General features: G+C 37.6%; 1 protein-coding gene across 2 annotated transcripts in view; it reads right to left on the reverse strand.

Moving 5' to 3' along the window:
• LUZP2 (leucine zipper protein 2) overlaps positions 1–23,747 on the reverse strand; it is a 309,887-nt gene that overhangs the window by 44,959 nt on the left and 241,181 nt on the right. For both annotated transcript variants that reach the window (XM_037403375.1, XM_037403374.1), the window contains exons 7-8: positions 19,994–20,056; positions 16,635–16,697 (exon numbers count right to left, since the gene is read on the reverse strand). In XM_037403375.1, coding sequence (XP_037259272.1) covers positions 16,635–16,697; positions 19,994–20,056 — 126 coding nt within the window. The remainder of the gene's footprint in view (positions 1–16,634; positions 16,698–19,993; positions 20,057–23,747) is intronic.

Raw genomic sequence — 23,747 nt, forward strand, 5'->3', positions numbered from 1 at the left:
ACTTAGTCACATTTTAAAACAGGATTAGGCATTTACCTGTGGATTTATCAGAGCAGCCGCAGTTTCGTTAGTCAAACCCATGTATGATTAGGAAATCTTGCTTTAAAGCACAAGTCAACCACTCGCTCAGATGCCAGGAAGTCTCTGGTGAATGCAATCCCAAATTTGAACTGCATCATATTTCTTAAAGCCGATACCAGTCACTAGCGCACACACACAGCACACATCAGACCACTGGTTTGGTTTTTTAGCCTGGCAACAGAGCGTCCAATACAGAAAGAATCCTTCCATTTCCCTAGATTTTGCAAAATTCACCTGGACTTATCACTGGCTTATTAGAGAAAAAAAACACCCTTACTAACACATCAGAATTTTTCTAAAGTCCAGTAACATTTGCATTTGTTGCTAAATACAGGACATAATATCACTCACAATAAAGGTGGTCCCAGTCAATTTTGAAAGACTGAACGTTAAGCTTGGCTCTATGTCATGCAGAGACAGTTCTCATTAGATGCTAGAGCTAGACCAAGTAATTTCTCACATTGTTAACATATTAATTATTGCTACTTATGAAACTCTTTTTACAATACAGTTATACAAATTCATACATTTTCAATTAACGAGACTTGAGATCAGAAAAACAGTATATAGAATTAAATAATTTGGATTGCCATTAAAAAGGACATGATACAAAATAATGGTAACATGATAAATGAGAGGCCAGGATGGCCTCTCTGATGGGTGCATTGCTAAAGGATTAGAACCCCACGGACGATGATGGATTGCTGCCTGGTGTGGGCCAGACAGCTAGGTAACTTCTCCCTTCGACACCATCTGCGTTACAGTTTACATCGGTGGAATACCAGAGCTAAAGTCATGAATTGCAGGGTGTCTGGGTTTCTCCAGCACATGGATTACATAGGCATCTGGAGATCTGGGAGCTGACAGAAAGCGGGTCAGGGTGGCTACAGGTGACGCCTGGCAGGGGAATGTCTGGTGCTAGAGAATATATTGTACTCAAAGAAACTGCAGCCATATCAAAAATCAAGTTGAAGGAAAAGTGTTGAATTTCTTCAATTGTTGCCTGTCATTATACATAAAAAAAATAATATATTGAAATAACAGTGCTGACATCAAGGAAAACCTTTTCAGTTTATGGTGAAAAAGTATTCTTCCAAAGGACAGGCTCATAGTATTAATAAAGTCTTTCTGACTGCGTCATTTGCCAAGCCCTATTCTGGGGTTTTTTTTGTAATATTGTCATATTTCAACGAACTAACTTTTTCTGTAACCTTCACATACATTTATTTTATTTCACAGGTTACTGAGCCAATAGACCAGTCATATCAACCCCACTGACATCAAGTGAGAAAAAAATTCTGGCATTAAAACTGCATTTTTAATGAACCACTTCCTTCAAAGTACTGCTTCTGTTTGTTGCATAGTTTTATGCAACCTTTCACTGTTCTTTCCTGGGACAAACATACCCATGCAAAAACATTTAATAATTGGATTATGTATCATTGATAGCGATGTGGTACTTTACAAATAAGCTCCAAGTACAGCTCCTTTTAGTGTTCTTGTTGGTATTTTACCCTGAAAAGGTAGATTTGAACTTTCTTCTGGTCTGAAACATGGCTAGTCCATAGGCTTTTCTGCAGATGATGACTCCTCCAAGTTTACTCACTTCTCAGGAGTCAGGCAAACCCCAAAGCTTTTCACCCATGAGGTGAGTTACTAGGCTTTTCCTGAAGGCACAGGTCAGCCAGACCAGGCTGCGACACTATTTCTCTGTACAATTCAACAAACCAAATAGCACAAGGTCTCATTGGGAAAAAAAAAAACCCAACCAAAAAAATCTTATTTCCTTCTGAGAAGTGCCAGAAATGGGACCCCTTAGTACGATCAAATGGTGAGCATGCTGCAAGGGTCAGAGGGAGGACAGAGAGAGTGCTGCCCACCTTTACACCTCAGTCTTATTTGATCCATGATCTATTCAACGTTAATAGTGGGATATGAATTTCACCCCCAGAATAATTAAGGGTTATGGTTCAGGTCTGGTGGGTGATGCAGCTGCACAGCTAGTATAAACGCTGCATGCTTGTTAGCACAGCCAAAAAATGTTTGTTAAAAGGCTTTTTAGCATTTATTTCCCAGAAACTTCACAGAGCATGTTGATGTGGAATATAAAGCTTATAGGGAGGGCTTTTGCTGTTGGTAGTGATTTTTTTGTGTTTGGATTAGGGTTTTTTGGGGTTTTACTTTTTAAAAATTTGTCATTGCTTAAAATACTTTGGAAAAAAAATATTCCATTCCTTTTCTTTTCATTATACAAAATTTCAAAGGTGTTTTCGGTGTTTTTCTTTTTTTCCCCCAGAAACTGTTTTGGCTTTACATTAGAAGGATGACTCACGTGTGTAGAGATGAATGTAGTCATGACCGGGTTTTCTTCACTTGAAGGCATGATGACTTAGAATTTAACTTGGTTATTACAAAACATTTAAGGACGTATTCTACTTCATAGCAAGGACTGCTATTCATCGAGGACAAAATTATCACACATTCTGCTTAGTTAGAAAACATGATTGACTAAGTGGTGTTTAATCACATGTTAAATAGATTGGATATTCTGAAGCCCATTTTTCCCTGCATAGGTCTTAAATAAATAGTTAAGGAAAAAAGACAAAATGTTTACTGTACAACTGTTTATTTTATAATTGATTATATTTTCTAACTAGGACAAATTTTTAAATTGGAAACTGCTTAAGCAGAAACTTGAATAAATTATCTGGTAAACACAATTCTACTGTGCTTATTCTGTAAGCATTATTTGTATCTCAGGAAAACAGAGACTCGAGCTTCTAAATTGTGCTGTTTACTATAGCACAAGGTGTTAAATGTAACCGAGAATAACACTTTTTGGCAGCTATTCCATTTACTCAGATATGCAGCAAAAACCAGACATTCAGCAACAACTGAATTATATTTCGAACACTTAAAACAAGAAGTCAGTTAAAAACATAATTTCTGCAAAGTCTTACAGCTTGTACATTTTCTTAATGCTTATTACTACCACAATAATTCTCTCTCTCATTTGTCACTGATCTGGATGTACATTAGAAAAGGAAAAAAGACCTTTGAAGCTTTTTTCTTAGCTGAAATTTCACTATTCCTTCCCCAGCCCTCATGCTTTTCCTTCACATGAAACTCATTACAATGAAAGCAAATCAGCAGTTTGCTAGGATTTTAGTGTAGTCGTCAAGCTCTAACTAAAGGAAAATAGCTGTTTCTCTGCAGAAACAGGATGTGCCCAAAGAGAAAAGCCACTTCATTCACCGCTGTGCCTGGTGTGCCTTTGCACCTCCTGGAGAGAATTTTCCTCTGTTCAGATCAGGCCAGAGTACCTTAGGTTTTAGCACAAGTTGTTATTTCCAATGGATAACCCATCCACATGATTACAACAACCGGCTGCTCTTTCTTTTCTAAGTCAGTCTTCTCTAAACCCCTGTATTGTTTGTTTTAGCAGTAAGGGAACACACACTGAGGGGGAGAGCATTTTCCAGTTCACGTTACGCATACCAGAATGCTCCACACCTCTATCAGTAGTATGCTGGAAACATTTGCCTCCTCTTTTCTTGAGAGAGGATTAGTTCGCATGTTGCTCAAAGCTTCATTTTTTTCGTGTTGGGGCCTCCTTCTAAAACTTGACCATTCCAGTGAAGAGTATAATTCAGCCAGGAGGATACAAAACAAAGAAAACAAAACTAGTATTTCTGGCAATATCACTTAACTTAAAAGTGTTTGTCAAGAGATAACTTCTTTAAACTTTCTATTTTGAAAACGTTACCTCATATTCAGCTGATGAATAAAGTAAAATCTAGAACATCCAACACATGCAGTATTCATTAACACCAGCATATTTGTTATTGCCCCAAAATCAGCCAACAACAAGCAATACAGAAATTTCAAAACCCTCCCAAAATGCAGATTAAATGTATTGCATATATTTTGAGAACTTCATGTTGCCTAGATGGCTCTGAATGTGCTGACAGCAGTATCCCAGAAAACAGGATCAGGCAAAGGGGAGACTAAGTGATGCAGAACTATCCTCTCAAATCACTGTTATTTCTATCTGACTTGGAACAAAGGCCATGGTATTCAAAATTGCCTCTGCTAGGAAGCGCACCCAATTTGGGACATACATGTCAGTGTTAAATAGATTGGATATTATGAAGTCTATTTTTTCCTGCATAGGCCTTAAATAAATGGTTAAGATTGCCTGGAGCTGGGTGATCTCCCAAATCACTCCAGAACATGGTTCATCAAGGAGCTCCAGGGCCAGGAGGGTGGCTGGATTTCAGCATGTGCCAAGTGCCACCAAGGACCTGCTGCCCAGGGCACCACCTGGGCTGTTCCTCCAGCCTCTCCAGTTCCAAGAAAAGCCAATGCACATGGGCACTGCAGCTGCTGCCTGCACTTCATTTTCAGAGTTTGTCACGTTTGCGCCTGACCATTCCCTCCCTTAGTGCAGGAGGCTGACAGGATGTCTTGTCCTGCTATCCTCAGCACAAGATGTCTTCAATTCTAATCTTTCAGAAAAAGATATTTTTCTTGGCAATTTCTACAACACACCTCCCCCTGCAGAAGCTTAAATGCTGAAGAAAAATGTTTGTGCCAAAACAGTTGCTCTTCAAGTGTACTTCTGGCATCAGCATTACTCATACAACACCTTGCCCTGTTTTGACATGTAGCACTTGTGGATCTAGGTCCATACTTTCATACAAAACATCCCCACTTTTTCCTGCTACATATTTATACAAGGTAAGGCTTTGACTCATCTTTCAGCTTTTTGTATGTCTTTCCCTCAGCTTTCTCTGATCGTTGGGCAATTGGGAATTTTTCAATGCTTCACATGACAAAGTTTTTAAATTTTCCAACCCCACTGGGCATGCTCAAAACCATTATTATAATTAAACCATTGTGAAGATGCCAAAGTTGCAACTGATTTCAATTGGATATCGATAGTAAACATCTCCTCATTTCAGCAGGAGCCACACCAGGTCTGTAAGTCGATTGAATAGCTGTATGCTGCCAGGTAAGCGTGCAGCTGCTGCTGCTAGGTTTAAGTAAACTTGTCTCATGCTGGTTATTGACTAGCCTTATCTCAGACAGCACCTCAGAGTAGCTATTTAAAACTGCATTATCATCTAATGCAAGTCTCTAATCTCAAAGCCACATCCGCAGGGCCACATGGAAACTTTTGAAATTGTATTTTTCTTTTCATTAAAAAAGTTACAAAATCTTTCATGCTCAAAACTGTGTGGCAAAAAATATACTGGCAATAAACTAAAGAACTGGAATTACTAAGTACTGAAAATATATTCACATTTTGCAAACCTGTGATTTCCAAAAGTGCACAAACATATGAAGAAAATAGAATTGTACATTTATTTCAATAAGAATATCAATGAATTATGTTAATACATAATCCAGTGGCCTTACTGGAAAACAGATATGATGACATTCCTCTACCTTCTTGTCCATCACTAATCTGTCTATATTAAAAAAATTCCCATGTCTGCAAATAGCCTGCAAGTATTTTTCAGCAGCCAATTCCGTCTAGATCTTCAGGCATCTCTTGTGTTGCTAACATAATGTGCTAACATTAACACATTACAAATAATTATAACATAGCAACAACATATAAAATGCTAGAATACGGTATTTGAAATGAAAATATGCACCAGCAAAAAGATGCCGTGGTAAACAGCGACATCTGCTTCCTAAGCAAAACACACATAACCTAGATAAGATTTTCTAGAACCCTTTTTGTCAAGGTTGTAAAAATATATTATACCACCACTCAGGGGAAAAAAACCCCAAAAGTTACCTACTACAAAAGAAATCAAATTAAAAAAAATAAAAACTTGTGCTTCAGGAAAACAAGAAGTACTCAGCATAAAGAGATAAAGACCATACAGCAGAAGATGAGGAAATGGTCCCTATTCTATATTATCTCAACAAGATAGCTATCTGGAAAGTACTCGTACCATCTTTTACCACCCAAACATCAACTACAGTTATTTATGCAACAGCTCATATATATTTTGGAAAAATCAACAAGGCAAATTTCAATTTCCTGTCTGTCCTGGGGGTCTCAGCTACTACTGAGGAAAACAACTCAATAATACCATCTTAAAGCATTTTTCTACATCCAATAAGTAGCCAGATCTAGTCACAAATAATTGATAAGCTGAAAACCAAAATCATGCACCCAGTGGGCAACATCCAACTACAGATATAAAAGTGTACAAACTTATTATCTTGACTGGGGTGGAGGGGGGGATAATGCCAAAGTGAATAATCCAGAAATGCATTATAAAAACAAGCATCCTAAGATTCTCATGTGGAATTAAAAAAAATCTACTATTTTCTAAGACTGAACTGAAACGTGTAGCAAGATCCCTATAGGGATCCTAAACCATGAAGACTAAGTCCAACACTCATTATACTACAAAGCAGAAATACCTCAAGAAAGATCCCACAATCAAAGGAAACATCAGTTCTTACTCATGACATATTAACCCATAAAATCCTGCACAGCCAACACCCTCAGTCATCCACCTCAGGGTGCAACCTGCCAGATTCATCAGGAAAAAAAGAAAAGAAAAGAAAAGAAAAAAACCCACAAACAACGTGGCACAAAATTCATATTGAATCCTATTATTCTCAAAACAGCAAAAACTGAGTTCTGTAAAATTATTACATTCTTGAGATCCACAGATAAATAGCATGCTTTTCATATAACAACTTCAAACATCAATAAAATCTACATTATACTTCCATTCCCTCAGCCAGCAATGCAACTGCATTGAGGAATATACTTACAATTTTCTTCCTGCCAGCCTGACGACTTTCAACAGACAAAGATACTCCTTGAAGAAAACACACCTATTTTCAAGCAACTTCAAAATAATAGCTGTATATTATCCCATTGCAACATGAAAAATCAGCTCTCCCCAACAGTGTGCTCCTGGCTGTCATGCGTCACCAGATGCTGCAACTTCCGAGAAAGAGTAGTAATTAGAGATTAAGCTATTAAACATATAACTTTACTGATTTTGTATTGAAAACACTGTGAAAAAAAAATAAAAATTGCATCAATCTTCCTATCTGGCTTTGCACAAACGAATGTACACAAATGGAATCCGTGCATGAAGTGAGAACGACTCCATAAGTTCTGGTCTTGCAGACAACCTGATCTGCATGTATAACTATCAAATCACTGAATCTGCTACTCACAAATGTTTAGGAATATTAGCACAAAGATGATAGCTCCAGATCTAATAGATGAAGAAAAGCATTTTGCAATACTTGCAGCCATGATGCTGTCTCCTTCAAGAGACCTTTGATAGAAATAATTATTCAAAATAATACAACTGAGGTCATCTCAAGGTCTGGGGCAAATTCCATAATGCTTTTCATAAAATCATAGAATATTGAGTTGGTAGGGACTCAAGGATCATCTGGTCCAACGTTTCTTGGCAAAAGCACAGTCGAGACAAGATGGCCCAGCACCTGTCCAGCTGAATCTAAAGTGTCCAATGTTGGGGAGTCTGCCACTTCCCTGGGTAGATCGTTCCACTGGCTGATTGTTCTCATTGTGAAATACTGTCCTCTTGTGACCAGCTGAAATCTCCCCAGGAGGGACTTGTACCTATTACCCTTCATCTTGTCCATGTGACTCCTTGTAAAGGAGTCTTCAGCCTCTTTGTAGCCACTTTTTAAATAGCAGAACATGGTGATAAGGTCTCCCCTAAGCTTTCTTTTTTCAAGGCTGAACAAACCGAGGTCTCTCAGCCTTTCCTCAGATGGCAGGCTTCCCAAACTTTGATCATCTTTGTGGCCCTTCTCTGGACCCTCTCCAGCCTGTCCACATCTTTTTTGTACAGCAGGTGAAGCCCTTGCCATGAAACCCAGTGTCCTCTTGGCTTTCATTGCCACAGCAGCACACAACTCATATTGAGCTTGCTGAACGCCAGGACCCCCAGGTCCCTTTCCACAGAGCTGCTCCCCAGCCTGGTAGGTCCCAGCCTGTGCTGCACTCCAGCATTATGTTTTCCTGGGTGCAAGATCTTATATTTGTCTTTTCTGAACTTCATAAGCTTCTTGTTAGCTCACTCTTCCCACCTATCCACACCTTCCCACGGGGTGGCTCTCCCTTTTGAAGTGTCCACTTCCCCACTCAGTTTGGTGTCATTGGCAAACTTCATCAGGATACACTTGATCTCATCATCCACATCACTTATGAAGATATTAAATGGTCGTGGGTTTGGGTGGGTTGATATGTGATTTATTTCTACCCGCAACTCCACATTTTTTCAGCCAAATGTAAACGTCATGGTACACAGTACTTCTTTCTGACAAATTGATTTAGGCAAAAGATCATTCTTCTCTCTAATACAATTCTGTCCAATTACAGACTGATAAGAGTTTTAATTTGATTGTTTTCTGTTAGCCATGGTTGTGCATGATAACTTATTCTTTAAGCTCTAAGATCTAAGTTCCTCACAGACTCAGAAGTGTGGATGAAGAACCTGAAGACTGGAGAATATGTGATACCCATCTTCAGAAAGAGTGAAATTGAAGAGGTCATGAATTATAGATCCATTAGTACAACGTACATTTTTGGACAAGTACTGAAAAAAGAAATCAGACTACCTCTCCAGGGGACAGAGTTTTATTTGGTATATATATAATTCATGAACTCAACAGTGAACTAAACATCTACTTCTTAAATATTCTGGAGACATAAAACCAGAACACCGTGTGTCATAGAAGATGGGATACATCTAAATTTATCCTGACAAACTGGAAAAAAATAGGATGACATTCACCAAAGACAAGTATAAGATGCTAAATACAGATAGGAATAATCAATAAAACAAATATAGAATATAGAACAGAAGGGATGAATGACTCAAGGTGATATCACCACTGAATATGTCGTGTTTTTTGTAGAAAAAGCAGAGAACACTGTGGGTATATCCTGTAAAAAACCTTTTGCTCTGCTCGGCATGACTGAAATGTCCAGCTGGACTTCAGTGTCCATTTTAGAGCATGGCAAATGGACACAGAAAAGAAAGAAAAAAAAGTTCAAATATTACTAATATGAAGCATTACTGGTGTGCAAACATGTACTGAGGAGCAAGACCGGAAAATATTCTACATATGTTAATGTAAAAAAGAACACCGAGAGACACAGGATAATAATCTCAAAATACTACTTTAAAGGAAGGGTTTTAAAAACAAAAAACTACTCTCCCACTCTATGGGAGGTAGCATAGGCTTCTAATAGGCTTCAATTTCAGTAAGGAAGATTAAAGACAGATAATTTTTTTTTCTATTACTAGACCTAATAGATTAGAAGAGACCAAAGCATCAGAAATACATAGTTTGAACTGCTGTGGTTTTTAAAAAAAAAAAAAACAACAACAAACAAATAAAAAAAACAACATAAAAACTAAACCCAAAAAAGAAAACAAAAAACCCCACAACAATTTGATAAGGACTGTGAAAGAATAGCACACATATAATTGAACCTTCTTTGGATTCAGAGAACATGGAATATCCACAGCTTCCTAAGAAGATCGCTTTTGTCAGAACTGATTCAGTGCTGATGGGATTGCCACACACATATAAGAACTTTTGATCTCAGTAAATGCAAAGTAACCTTTCTTATTTAGATATTTAAAAGGAAAAGTCCATAAGAATATTTTCAGACTTTTCATTTCATCACCTGTCAGAGTCTGCTTGTATGGTGGGCACTTCTCATTTCATCTTCATCCTTTGTGAAAAAAGCAAAGGCTTTTAGAAAAAAATAAACTCAAGCCAGAGAAAAACAGTCGGGTTTTTTCCTAATAAAATCATCAAATAATAATATACAAGTCACAATAAACCAGTAAGATCAAATTTATCAAACAGAAAACATCATAAAAGTAATAAAAATATAGCTAAAGAGGTCCAGTTGGCTAATTTCTACTCATTTGTCATTTCCGATAAAGTCAAAGGAAACTTTTCAGAGAACATTTCCTTATCTAAAGTCTTTGATAGTTATTCTTTCAAAACAATATGCTTAAAAGTGCTATACGTTAAATCCGTACTAATCTGCAAGTTTCCTCTTCCAGACTATTCAGTTGCTATGCAACGTGCTGAAATCAGCCTGTAGTTCACAGAACTTCTTATCCCTAATAAAGTGACTGGTTTAAGATCTCTGGGGGGAAAAAAAAAAAAAGTCTCTTAAGATTTTGCATTACATCTATGTTTATAACTGATATTTTATAATAGGGGGTTTGCGCTGTTTTTCCTAAGCAGCACTGTTAAATTTCCCAGGGGAAGTTGCAGAAGATCCAGATGCTGGGGTAGGCACAATGGATGAATAACCACACTACAGACTCGAGATCCTGTCGGAAGGTGAGATGACTTGCAGTATTCTCTCAGGTAAGTTGATATGACTGGCCCATAGGAAACCGTCTTGTTTGCTCTTATCGTCTCCTTTTAACACTGAGAAGTTACATTTAGCATTACAGGGTGATGCAAAAGCAACAGCAAAGATAAGAGCATTCGTTCTGTGCTAAATAAATCAATGGATAAATAAAGGTGAAGGAAGCCAATGCTGCTTTATTGGAAAGCTTTCTGCAAGGGAAGGAGTTTTAAGGTACTTAGAACATAATGAAGAATCCTTCAAAATGTGTTAAACGGACTAAATTTTCAAACGCGCAAGGTCAGCTAAATTCTGCAGTGGACAACAATTATAATACAAGCAGGTGCAAACTGTGGGTGAACGTACATTAAATGAAGTGGCTGGATATGGGTCAAGCCTGACTGCCAACTGTATACAAATACAACTATTGGAAAACCTGAAACTTTTCCATCTTCCTACATATGCAAGCAGACGAAGCACTTCTGTAAAAGGTTATCACAACTTTACAATTATGTAACCAATTATTTCAAACCCAGACAACAACTTTAATATTTAACACAAGTTCTCTGCTAACTCGGGTCTTTGGTGGTTTTCTGGGTGTATTTTTGTTTGTGTGTTTTTATTTAATCATTTCACCTCTTTCTCCATCGGGAATGCAGAATCTCATAGTCTGTGTTACAGAAATAAATACCTTGCAGTTCCAGGAAACGGGTTTACTGTGGCATGTAATTAGCTACTGCTAATGAGGAAAACATATACAGTGGCATCTATTTTACTTTGGAGGAAAGAATAGTATAAATATTTACCACATCCAGTCAGTATGATGTGAAAGCAGTTTCACATTGTTTTGCTTTTCCTTAACTTTATTTACCATAGGAAATGCAAGGTTTAAAATGATTTTCACACATCCAAATAATGAATTGATTGGTGTAGCACTATGTGTTTCAAAGAACTTGGGAAATGGTTTGGACTATAAATGTCAGTTTAGTTAAATAAGTCTTTAAAACATAGGTTTTGCCCCTTATGTATAAAGTCAATTCAGGTGTTTCCCAGGCAGAAATACTTTCTTGAAACAAGTCCTTGAAAGAAAAAAAAAACAAACAACAACAACAACAACAAAAAAACAACAAACAAACCCAACATTATCTTTAACCTGCCTTCTATATAAGTCTGTGTAAGCAGTTATAAGACAAGCCTAAATATGAGCTGTTGGTATGGTACTGCTTAGTTGTTCAGAGGTATTAAGCACTCAGTACCTGAAACACTATTTAGGAGCATAGAAGAGAACTGAAGGTAAATGACAATCTTGCTCTTCATCTGCAATACTGCACTTCATAGAAATGTCTGAGTTGGAGAGTACCCCCACGGAAAACAAGCTGGACCGCTGTGAGGAGCAGCAGAGGTTGTCAAGCTTTGGGAGCAAGGCTGTCCCCTTCCGTCTCTCCTTCCCTCTTCCCTCCCCTGTTCTTCCCTCCCAGTCACCCTCACCAGCTCCCTGCCTGCCCCCTTCTTTCTCTATTTGAGCACCTCTGTGCCCACTGCTTCCCCATGCCACTCATCTCCCAGCCCTGCGCTGGTCTTCCCAGACCTCCACTCGTCTGATGCTATCACCTGGTGGCTCTAAAATTGTGGAGAGGTCTAAGGACCCCCAGGACCACAGGCAGGTTGTTAGTCAGTGTAAATACCCACCCTGATAGCTACGCTTCAGGAACCGGCCACGTTCATGCATCCCACTGGAGCAAACGTGCTTTGCTCCTCAGAGGAAGGTGCGTAACTATAAACCGTCTCATGATAAGACCATGTAAGGAAGAAACACTTATTAGCAATTACCTAATTTGTTGTGAGGCAGATGCTATTTACTTGCTTATCTAAATTTATATTCTACTATGGAACAAAGATTAAGTACATCTGTAGGCTAGGTGCATTTAGCTGCTGCTCACATATTAACATATTTTTTTTTTAGGACTGTCTATCAATATATTTTGTCTCAGAATTTAAATGACAAAAGGGAAAACAGATGAAGCAGTAGATGAGATTCATACTTCTAGAACTCTGAAGCAAAACCCTTAGAAATTCATCACAAAAGTAGTATGCAAAGATATACTCAAGCCATAACAGTGAACCATTCTCACCTTGCACATTTAAAAGAACAGCAGCTTCAAAAAATACAGGATACTTGTGTAAACTGATAGTGGAAGTTATTGCTAGATTTGTTTTTCTTCATCTCTTTTTCCTGTCAGACACAGACATATGTTTGCACATCATGAACAAAATCACAAATTATTTGTAATTCTTTTTTAATTTAGTAAAAGATGACTTCTTCTAGGGCAGTTTAGCCAAATTATGGGAAAACAGTTAATGAAGGACGAATAATTTCAAAACAAGTGGTTATGAATGCCTGAAACAAATGCAGACCTCCATTTAGCAAAGCATTTAAACTTAGGAGTACTCCACTGAATCAGGGTTTTAGGACCATAATTAAATTATTGCAAATAAGAGTGGAATCATTCAGAATTAGTAAGTACCTACTTACAAATGCAGCTATAAAATTAAGAAGCACGACTGAAAATTTGTATTAATCATCCTTTATTTTTCTCATTATATAAGAAAGCAAATTTCAGCTTTTGTCAACTATAAGGATACCACGCTGCATGGTTTAAGGGACTGAACTCTGACATAGAGACAGAAGCTCAAATTCTTATCTCAGTAGATATACTGACTATTTCTATGACCTTGAGTGAGTCACATTTTCTGTGACTTTCACTGTGTATCTGTCATATGGCATTATATCATGGAGAGAGAGAAAAATATAAATATACATACACACATGCCACATAATTAATCAGCTAGATTACAAAACACTTTGAAAATCTAAGAGTAAATACATGCCATATATGATGAACTCATTTTATATTTACTACCACTTGTTATGTTACTGTTACACAATGGTATAAGTAGATATAAATTTAACAGTTCACTGGACTACTAAAGGAGAAAGCTGTCTCCCCCTCATTGAATCCCCAGAAGTGTAGTCAGTACAGTCATTCACAGTAAGTTACCAGAATTTAAGAACTAGTTTCTTGATGTTGACTATACAAAATAAAAAGCAAACAATCCCTCCATACTTACTTCACATACATATGCGCAACTAATTCCACTACAGAAAGGAAGTTTAAGACACACAAACTGAAGCATGCCCTCATGCCCTTTCGAAATCTAGCAGCCTGAAGGTCCGTCCTTCCGGTGCACTGCTAGGAGAAGCTTCCAACGTTTAGAGCTATGCAGGGAACAGAATTCCCTGAAGCCCTCATAAGACACATAGAAAATGTGAGTTTTAATGGGGTGGGAGCGCGGGCGAACTGGTACAAGTCCAGTAACATGACAGCAACTGGGAGCCAGGAGCCTGCCACACATACCACTCGTGTCTGTGCTGGCACAGGACTATCCATCCACTGCTTTAATCTTTTATCAGAAAGAATTGGAGCTTCACAGAACAGCCTCAACAGCAATGGTAACATGAAATCTGTTCAGTTTCTAGTATCCAAGGAGCTAGAAATGAAATGCCACCTGTTCTTGCCCAGACCTAGCAGACCCTCTCTGATCAGACAGACATTAAAAAAGCTTTGCACCCTGTACCGCATGGCTCCTGCTCTGCTCGCTGTGACTGCCTTTAGACCTGAAACACACACCAAACAGCACACTGGATCTACCCTTTCCCGCATCTCAAACAATCATTTGGGAGAACAGCATAAGCTTGCTGTTCCCTTTTCATCATAAATCACATTTCCTTAGTCAGGAAAAAGATCCACAAATAAACCCGACAAAAATATTTCTGGCTGCACTAAAAGGATATATCAAATTGACAAATCAGGCAGGCAGTTTCATACAGAATTGCACAGGGTCAAGAAATATTTCAGGTATTTGCACAGTCAGTTCTCAGTGCACAGGACTTCAGAATGCATTTCACAATTCATTGACACCATCCATCTAAAGTTGTCAAAGCTTTTTTAATTACTCCCTAAAAGGCAGTTAACTTTTCCCTCTTTTGCTAGTAAGTGCATTCAGAGCAGAATTCACCCTATGTAACCTGGCACCTACATGCAAGCTGGTAGCCCCAGTATTCCTTCAAAATCCAGAACTATGTCTGTTCAAAGTAGATTGAAGAGTTTAAGGTATAAATCGTGCTGGCAAATGTAGACGTGATCTTTAGGAGATGTTTGCCAGACCCCCCCCAGCAGTACAGAACAGCTCTGCCAGGCTCGGCAGTGGAGCCCGCAGTGCAGACAGCCGTGCCCGGGCAGGTGAGACTCACTTTTGTTCACATTTGCACAGGACACATTTTCCCCCTTGTAACACAGGTCCCTGCCTCCCCTCCACCCAGACACTGATTTTCACGTCGCACCGCAACTGCTGCACTGTCACAGGTTACGAAAGGATGGGGTGAAGGTGGATTTCATTTTGTGTGTGCCGGTGACTGGCCAGACTGCCTCCCCCATTTATCCACTTCTTCATGCTCATGCCTGCCTTCCCTTCTGTAAGCTGTTTTTGGGTGGGCAGCACTCGGGAAGCGTTCCCTTGCTAGGCATTGCTACACATCCCAGCATAATTCAGGTCCGTTTCAGGGATCACTGCATATTAGCATAATCAAAACAAGTAGATCGTAGTACTTGAACAACCCTTTTGCTTCAGCCAAGGAAAACATGCTTTCACACCAAGGGGAAATTAGAAGATATAACCATTTTCTCTGAATTATATCTAAATGGATTTTTTTTTAAAAAAAAAACACATTGGTTTTGTTCACGCTAGCTGGTATTAAAATTTAACTGCCTAAATGTATACCATGCCTAGTTTTTATCTCTAAATGTAGTCCCCTGTTTTGGGCCTTATGATGGTCAGTAATAAATGTTCCTGAAAAAATTTGGAATCGGCCTGTGCATGGGGGGAATGGAAGTACAAAAAAAAAAAAAAAAAAAAAAAAAGGAAAACCCAAACCCACACAAATCACACTGTGTATTTTAAATGCCCTGTGTTATTTCCTTTTTACAGTACTATATTTTAAATGCCCTGTGTTATTTCCTTTTTACAGTACTACATATACAATAGAGAGACAATAGAGAGACAGTAGAGAGACTTAAATACTTCCAGAAGGCAATTTGGACCTCATATTGAGATAAATATAAATTACTTTCTGTGTAATTCTAGCTCTAGTCACTTTGAAGATGACTACTTATCTTCATCCTTTATGCCAGGAAAAAAACCCACACAACTCAATTAGCAGCCTCCAGTCAGGTACCCTGAATCTCTCTCCTTCTTTAACAGGGATTAACATTAACATCTCCCGTGTTAACAAGGACTTGATGCCCTTCAGCAAAATGTTTGTATCTTTTGTCCTCCCACTGCCCTTTCTTTTTTGTTTTGTTCAAACATGCTAGCTAGACAGGCTATTCATTTGGATTGTATAAACCACAGACATTTCATATTTTTTTTAGACATTTCAGTTTGGTAAATGTCTCTGCCTATAGCAGGAATTTGGATCCAGGGACCTAAGGAACGTTCCATTACTCAACCTTATCACAAAGAGAGTATTGCTATAAGTGTTAATAATTGATATTGCCATGGAGAACTGCTAACTGAAGAATAACCAAGAATCATCTGTAAAATATTCTACTGTTCAGTTAGAACGATGAAAAACATGTTACGGAATCTATGGAATAGGGCAATAGTTTTTGCTCACCAGCAGCAAACTAGAACATTGTTTTATGTAAACATGTAAATACAGACATTCATAAGCAAAATACTTGCCACTGCTTTTGTCTATTTAAAAACAAAGACACCAGACAACTTTTTAGGCTTTGAATCTTCTCTTCCATGCCTCAGAAAGCAATTTAATAAAAAGCAGTGTCCCTGATATAGTGGTTTGCGGAGAAAAAAAAGAGAGAGAGACAGAGAGAGATAAACGAAAATGGATGATATTTTTGAAATTGCATTATGGTGTAATGCCTGTCCTTGGTGCTTTAAGCTCCTTTTGGTATGGTGAGAAGGAAATGATTCCTTAGAAGTACAGTAATCAAGGCAGCTATCATACTCTTAGATTACTTCAATGCTATATTAACCATAATACTTTAGCTAACTGTAGTGAAATATAATTTACCTTAAAAATCAGGTCCTTTTTCCCATAGCGAAGCTCTTTCAGCTGGGCTTGGATCTTTTTTGACTGAAAGTGAAGATAATAAAATCAGGGTGTTCTTATTTTAAATATTTACTGTCAAGATCAGAAAAAAACCCATAGCAAGTTCAGATAACAATAAAAACTAGGTCAGTTTTAAACTCAGAAAAATAACCAAAATCAATGTAAATTGCTTTTCCAGGGCATCATGTCTACACCAGGAAAAATCATCAAGGAAATTGTAACCTGGCACGCACCTAGAGCACACCTGAGTTAGCACTATTGCGCATAGCCGTTTGGCCTGCATATTTTAGACACGAGATGTTACTAATACTTTCCATGAAACATAACTGAAGGCATCACCTTTAAAGTAAACAACCTTTTTTTTTTTTTCTTAAAGGGAAAAAGATTCCACAGCATCGCGCAAGATCTTCTTTGCAATGACCAGGGACTCGCAGGTGGTATCCACATGAACCAGGTTCTCAGTTTGTGACCATGTCCTCTAAAACAGGCATAGTTACACTGATTTGTATCACCTTAGGATGATATTTTAAATATTGTTAGATCTGTCCTTAAAATAATTTTAAATAATAGTCTATACATTCTTTTATTTATTTAAACAAATTATAATAAAAATGTTCTGAGATAGTTGGTTTTTCTTTCATACTGCACCGACTATCCTACGAGCATTATTTCACCCTTTATCAAAGAATCCTGTCAAAATAATAATTTCTTTTTAATAAAATCCACAGTTTCAACTGTTAGTCAATAAGTTTTCTTGTATTAGTTAATGCCAAATGTTTAGAACTCTTTGGAATGGATTAGAAGTCTATCCCACATTTACTGTAGCAGCTTATCCATAAATGTAACATATTACAGATGGCAGTATAGCTTTCATAAGTTGCAGCTTCTAGAAAGATTTGATGTTTCCAATTGGTGCAGTCAAATTCAGTGGCAGACTTGTGGGAATGATGAATGAATCACAAGATAAAATTTAAGAAGCTGCCTTAAATATTTAAGAAGTCAGACCAAATCAGTTAGTGAATTCTATAAAATCTGAAACAAATAGCCAAGATCAGTTCAATTCTTTCTTCTGCAGCTATATCTGCTTTGATTTCATCTACACAGCAGAAAGTGCCAGTAGCACTGTCCTCTGATCTGGACAATGCAATTCATAGAGCCATGGAATATATTTCACAGTGACTAAAGAACAATGAGAAAATCTTGACCACCTTTAATTGTTCTGGGAGTCCTGCTTAAGAAAACACAGTCTCTCTGACATACAAGGTATCCAAAATGGCTATAAAGGAATCTAAGAGTTAGAACTGAGACACTCACACACTAAATCACAAACCTATGATGAAAATAAGAGATCTAGAGCCAAAGGTATTCAACATCTAAGTGACCCAAAAGCACGTATATGACCTGTAATACTTTATGATAAAATTTGGTTGTTTTGTGGTTTTTCTGTGCTTCTAGGGAGAGGACTTATAAAACTGACACCTTTCAGTGCAGTCAGGTGAGTAAGATCGTTGTTAGACAGAGGATGACAGTGATCTCAAAACCACAGCACAGGGGAATATTCCCCTGGCACATGCCCCTTTCTGTGTCCTGGGAAGCCCAAGGTTTGCAGCACCCTGCCTTCCTCTTGCCAGGGCTCTGAATTCTTGGAGAAAACCCAGCCATGTAAGCTGTGCAGGATGACAAGCATGCTCCCATTTCTGCAACTGGACAAGGAATCACAGGGCTCACGAAACTTGTTTGTGTGCAGCCTGAGAAAGCAGGAGCTTCCTGGTAGGCAATTCTATCTATGAAGTGTATTTGATTTAATAATTGAAAGGATACCAATTTCAAACATTAGTTATGCTTAGTGAGTATAGTACTTAATTAAAGAACAGAAAACACGCTGCATTTCTCTGACTGACACTACCTAACTGGTAGAACAAGCAAAAAGGGATGATCCTGTAGCATCTTTGCTTGTTCTAATGGCACTAACCCACTTAGAAGCCACAGATTTCTCAGGATGATTCATAGAGTCAGAGATCCTTAAGGTTTAAAATACACTCACAGTCTGCTGCCTTGAGTGTTAGTTACCTTAGGTTCGGTTTTCTGAAATTCTCTGACAGCCAGGCTTGTCACACTACAATAAATTCAATTTAATCTTAGGCTTTGCCCTTAGATTTAAAGAAATTTACGTTGCAAATATTAAAGAAGACATAATGAGGGAAAAGATCTTTAAGCTAATTTCCAAACATTAAAAATGTTACACAGCTAGGAAAAACAAATTTGAAAAAGAGTGGCTAACAGAAAGCTATGTTGCTTACACTGGATTTTTTTAAGCAGGAACGGGAAGGAAATGTATTTGCATTCATATACTGTGGCATGTTTGAAAGCAACAGTGATGGTACAGGAAGATAACAGATTTTGACAAGCTAGAAAAAAAAAGTACCCCACAGAACCCTATTATTTCCTGTCATTGAGGATTTCTCATAAACTGTGGTTGCAGATCTTCAGTTAGGCTAAATAGCTAATATAAACAGAAATCGCTATTTTGACCTCATCCTAAGTTTTGAAAAGCTACAGTCTTTAATGAAGAAAACACCTTCAACCATGATTATGAAAATTTTAGTCAAGAAGAAAAGTAGTATGCTTCTATTTCACTCTGGCAAGTTGCAACAACTTTCACAGAAATGATGTATGCAAAAAACATGACTGAAGTAACGTAAAAGAGTAAATCAGATTCATATACAGTAATATCCTCTTTCATGAAAACTTAAACAGCTAAAGGAACTGCTCACATAAACATAGTTACTTGTACATTTATGCATTTGCAAAAAAACAGGGCTTTTGTATTATCAACTGTTAGCTCTTCAGTAGAGGGGAGATTTCTTTCCCTCTTGTTTCATAAAGTGACTGGTTTCTCCTTGAAGTACTAAAACATTCTAGGAATCTATACCAATAAATCTTTCTTGTCTCTATAAGTTAATTTCAAAACAGGCATTTAGCTATTCATCTTAGTCTAGGCATGGAAAACATGGAAAAGAAATCAGTTTTATGTATGTTATAGATGTACAATATATATCTATTTACAGAGCTATATATACTTTTCATAAGCATGCCCAAACTTCGTTGATCTAAAGCTCGAGTTTGCAGCTTGCTTTCTAATATGCTTAATATTCCACCACTTCTAGTGAAGTCACAGAAATGAGTTAAGATGAGAGCACTTTAGGAACACTCACCATACACACATAATATATAATCTATACCAGAACCTCAGTAAAAAGACTTTGATGCAAGCTTCTTTTGTATATGTTACATTTTGAATACATAGGAACCTCACTTACCTCTTCTGCATGAATACCACAAAGCTTGTTTCCTGACAAGAGCTTGTTTTTGAGGCTTTTGTTCTGAGAAGGGGGAAAAAAAAAAGTTTTATTCCTGAGAGTTACTGAAATATTAAGGGACCCTTTAACTATTTGATGGTATTGGTTTTATTTTATACATGGATAAAACCTTCCAGTTACCAGCAAAGACACAGATAAGAAAACAAGATAGATGCATCATGGCACAATATTCTCTCTTACAGAATTCTAAAAGGGTATGACTTGACATTAAAACTTTTTTCACACAAACAGGACCATACATAGGAACCTTCCAAAATACTTGAAATCTAGATTGGATATGCTGAGGTAAAAAAACAAAGAAAAAACCCTCTAATCCTTACCTGGTGTCAACAGCATAGCTCAACATCATTTTCAGTAAATCATTATGACAACTGAGTAACAGGGCCAAGATCTTATTGTTCGACCTTGATGATCAAATTCATGGGGGCTTTTTGTTAAATATCAAAATTTAAAACTACAAGTAATCAAAAACTGTAGAAGGTTAGCTATCTGATAACATTGTGCCAACTCAATACGCTTTTTCATGTAGGTGTTTTAAATGTATTCCTTCTCATTTTCAGGGCAAATAATAAACCTTGATAACATGAATTTTCAATAGTCTGCTAGTTCTTTCTACACTCCTCACTCCTACACCCCATAACTGACAGTCCAGGGTGAAGACTTCTCTGCAGTGTGGACATCTTTCAAAATTGTTCAGACACGCAAATATTCAAAAAACCGATCTTCAAGTGCTTGACACAACATGCTTACACTAAAGAGAAATTAAAACCACCATAGCCAACTTCTCCTGTGCCAATAACTGTAAAACAACATACAGAAACTCAGCCCACCACATTCCAGGAATGTCTATTTGTTCCTGAACAGCAATAGCTTTCTTGAATATTATGCACAAGTACAAGCTGCATTTGAGAAAAAATGCTAATTCCATCCGGTTCCAATTCAGGTCCCATCCCACTGAAACACTGGAAGCTTGATTTCCAGGAATATAAGCTTGGAGTTTTTCTTGAAAAAGCCTTTCTTATTAAAGATGCAAATGCAAAGAAAGGAAAATTCCATATAAAACCTCATTTGCACAGTTCCAAAATAAGGAGAAGATACACCATCGTTTCACACATTTACTGTTTCTATCTGCTGTGCACCAACACACACTGCTGCAGAGACAATAAATCTTTTCCAGCTGTTTGACACGGGTGCCCACAGTTCTGTAACGCAACAGAAAGGATCCGGGATCTTACTTTGCATGAGACAACCCAGATTCTCCCTTGCAAAATTTGATTTGCAAAGGGCCAGGTTTGTGGAGAGAGAGTTGCTCTGCTTAGTCTCACAGCCAATTAGGTTGTGTTCTTTATTTGAAAATGACATTGTAGCTCACCACAGAGCAACACCTGGTTGTACTACCTAGTGTAGAAATAGAGAATAAGACAGTTAGCTCTGCACAAAGGGAACTGGGTAGCAGTGATGAACAAGATGAACAAAGATAAGCCAAATAGAGACCGAAGAGATGAAACACACCCAACGTATCTGTTGCTCACCAGGGCTAGGTACATCTAAAGAGCTCTGTTGTACTGTGGTCCCACAGTAGATGTGGTAGGTTTCACATAAAAGATCACCGTCATCTCTTGGGGTGATGGCCAAACAGATTGGCCAAAGGCACTGCTTCATTCAGGAATTGCACTTAATTAACCCAGGAAGTCAAGTCATCACTCTGCCTTGACTAACTAGCTTCATTATCCCTTCAGTCTCGTTACAGCCTGGCAGTGGTTCTTTTAGGTAACAGACCCTACCCATACTGCAGAACTGAAGTAAGAACGAGTTGTAATCCTTACATTTTTACTCATTTATCTTCCTTTTGCCAAGCAGAAGCTACTATAAAAAAATACTTCTAGTAATACATTAATACCTCACAATTAATTTCTACACGGGCTGTTTTGAGAAGACCCTGCAGTAACGCAGAACATGAAGGACTGGATGCCTACCACCTCGACAGGACACACATTAGATTAGATGGTCATGACAATTTCCACATTTTGTGTTAAAGTAGCCTGGCAAAAGAATATAGTGAAAAGAATTTGTTCAAAAACAAAATTTGATGAAAATATTTTAAGTTAGGAGATGGACTCCATTTTGGAGATTTAGCTAGCCTGTCTCATTATCCAGTCTATTAGCAACAAAACAAAAACCAGGGTTACCAGAATGCATGCAAAATAGCTGTGATTTAATCTGCAGTTTATTTTTTTCTAAAAATGAGAGCAAGCATTAAAGCTTACAACTATTGAGATATGGTAAGTAGGAGCTTGTCAGAGGTGGATGACAACCTCTTGCTTGCAGTTTCAGTGATGTTATGTTACTTCACAAATCACATGTCAGTGTCAAAAAAAGCTTTGCATCCTGATTAATAGTGGTAATTTTCTATAGCAGAATGTGAAGTACACCAGAAAAAACACATTAACTATGACAAAGCCTGGTTTGATCAGGATTCTAAATTAAATGTTGCAAAATGAAAAGTCTGATCAGGTACATATTCTGTAAATTTGCTAGAGAGGGGCTATTCAAAATCAGATTAATTAATCAATGACATTTTTAGGTTACAAATGCTCATTAAGTCAGGACAGAATTTGACTTCTAAGTATTAGATAAGCATTCAAGATTATGCTGCTTCTTCTCCTATTAAACATTCTTCAAAGAACAACAACAAAGAAGATAAACTAACCAGAATTCTACATAGTTTTTACTTCAGATATTTCATTTGTTATCAAGTACTTTAATGCAAAAAGTCTTCAACATTTGAGGTTTAAAAACCCTTAAAAATTTAAGGAATGAATTAAGTATCTGTAAACAGGTCTTTAATAGCCTCTTTTAAAATTATAGTGAAAAATTATTTTAATTGGACATGGCCTTTTAGATTTAGAGAAAGGATACCATTAAATTAAAAATAAGTAGGTATTTTAATGCATTTTAACATCTTAGAAAGCTTATAGCACGAACTATTAGCTGGAATGTTTGTATGTAATCGTATTGTTAAGACAATTATTGTAATTTCTAACTCTTTACAAAACCCTTTAGCTCATTTGCACCAGTACTATCAGTACATCCCTAAATTCAGCTGCAGAAAACTGCTGTCAGTGGTTGCCACACGCCCAAGAATCCTGCTGTCTCTTCCCATGCAGTTGATTCCTACTGTCCTTCCACCTACGCTCAAGAAATGTGAGTACCGCATCTATTCTGCATCCTGCAAAAACGTGAGAAGTCTCAGTGACAACTTGTCAGATTTGTTAACATATTCTGCACAGAGCTTCCGTACTGAAAATAAAAAACTTTCTGCCTCATTCCTAAATAAATTTGTCAGTCAATCCCTGGGCACTTTTTTTTCCCCTTTCCTCTTATGCCGACGTAACACTCACATGTTTTGTTTGGGTTCTGGTATTATTTTCAATATGTGAGACTAGGCTTAATCGAAGCTGAATTCATTACATGAACATTGACCATAACCCTGTATTTAGGTTGCCTAAAGATTTCCCACTGATATAAAGGCACAGAAAAGAAGCTGTAGCATCATAGCTGCTTTGCCCGCGTGCCTTTGGGACCTGCACAGAAAAAAACACCACCCTTGCTCGTTGGCTGGAGAGGTACATATTCTTTTCTGGTCCTGACTTTGGAAAACAATCCCTTCAGTTCTGTTGGCTCTTCTCCTGAA

This window comes from Falco rusticolus, chromosome 10 (assembly GCF_015220075.1).
Source record: "Falco rusticolus isolate bFalRus1 chromosome 10, bFalRus1.pri, whole genome shotgun sequence".
Lineage (NCBI taxonomy): Eukaryota > Metazoa > Chordata > Aves > Falconiformes > Falconidae > Falco > Falco rusticolus.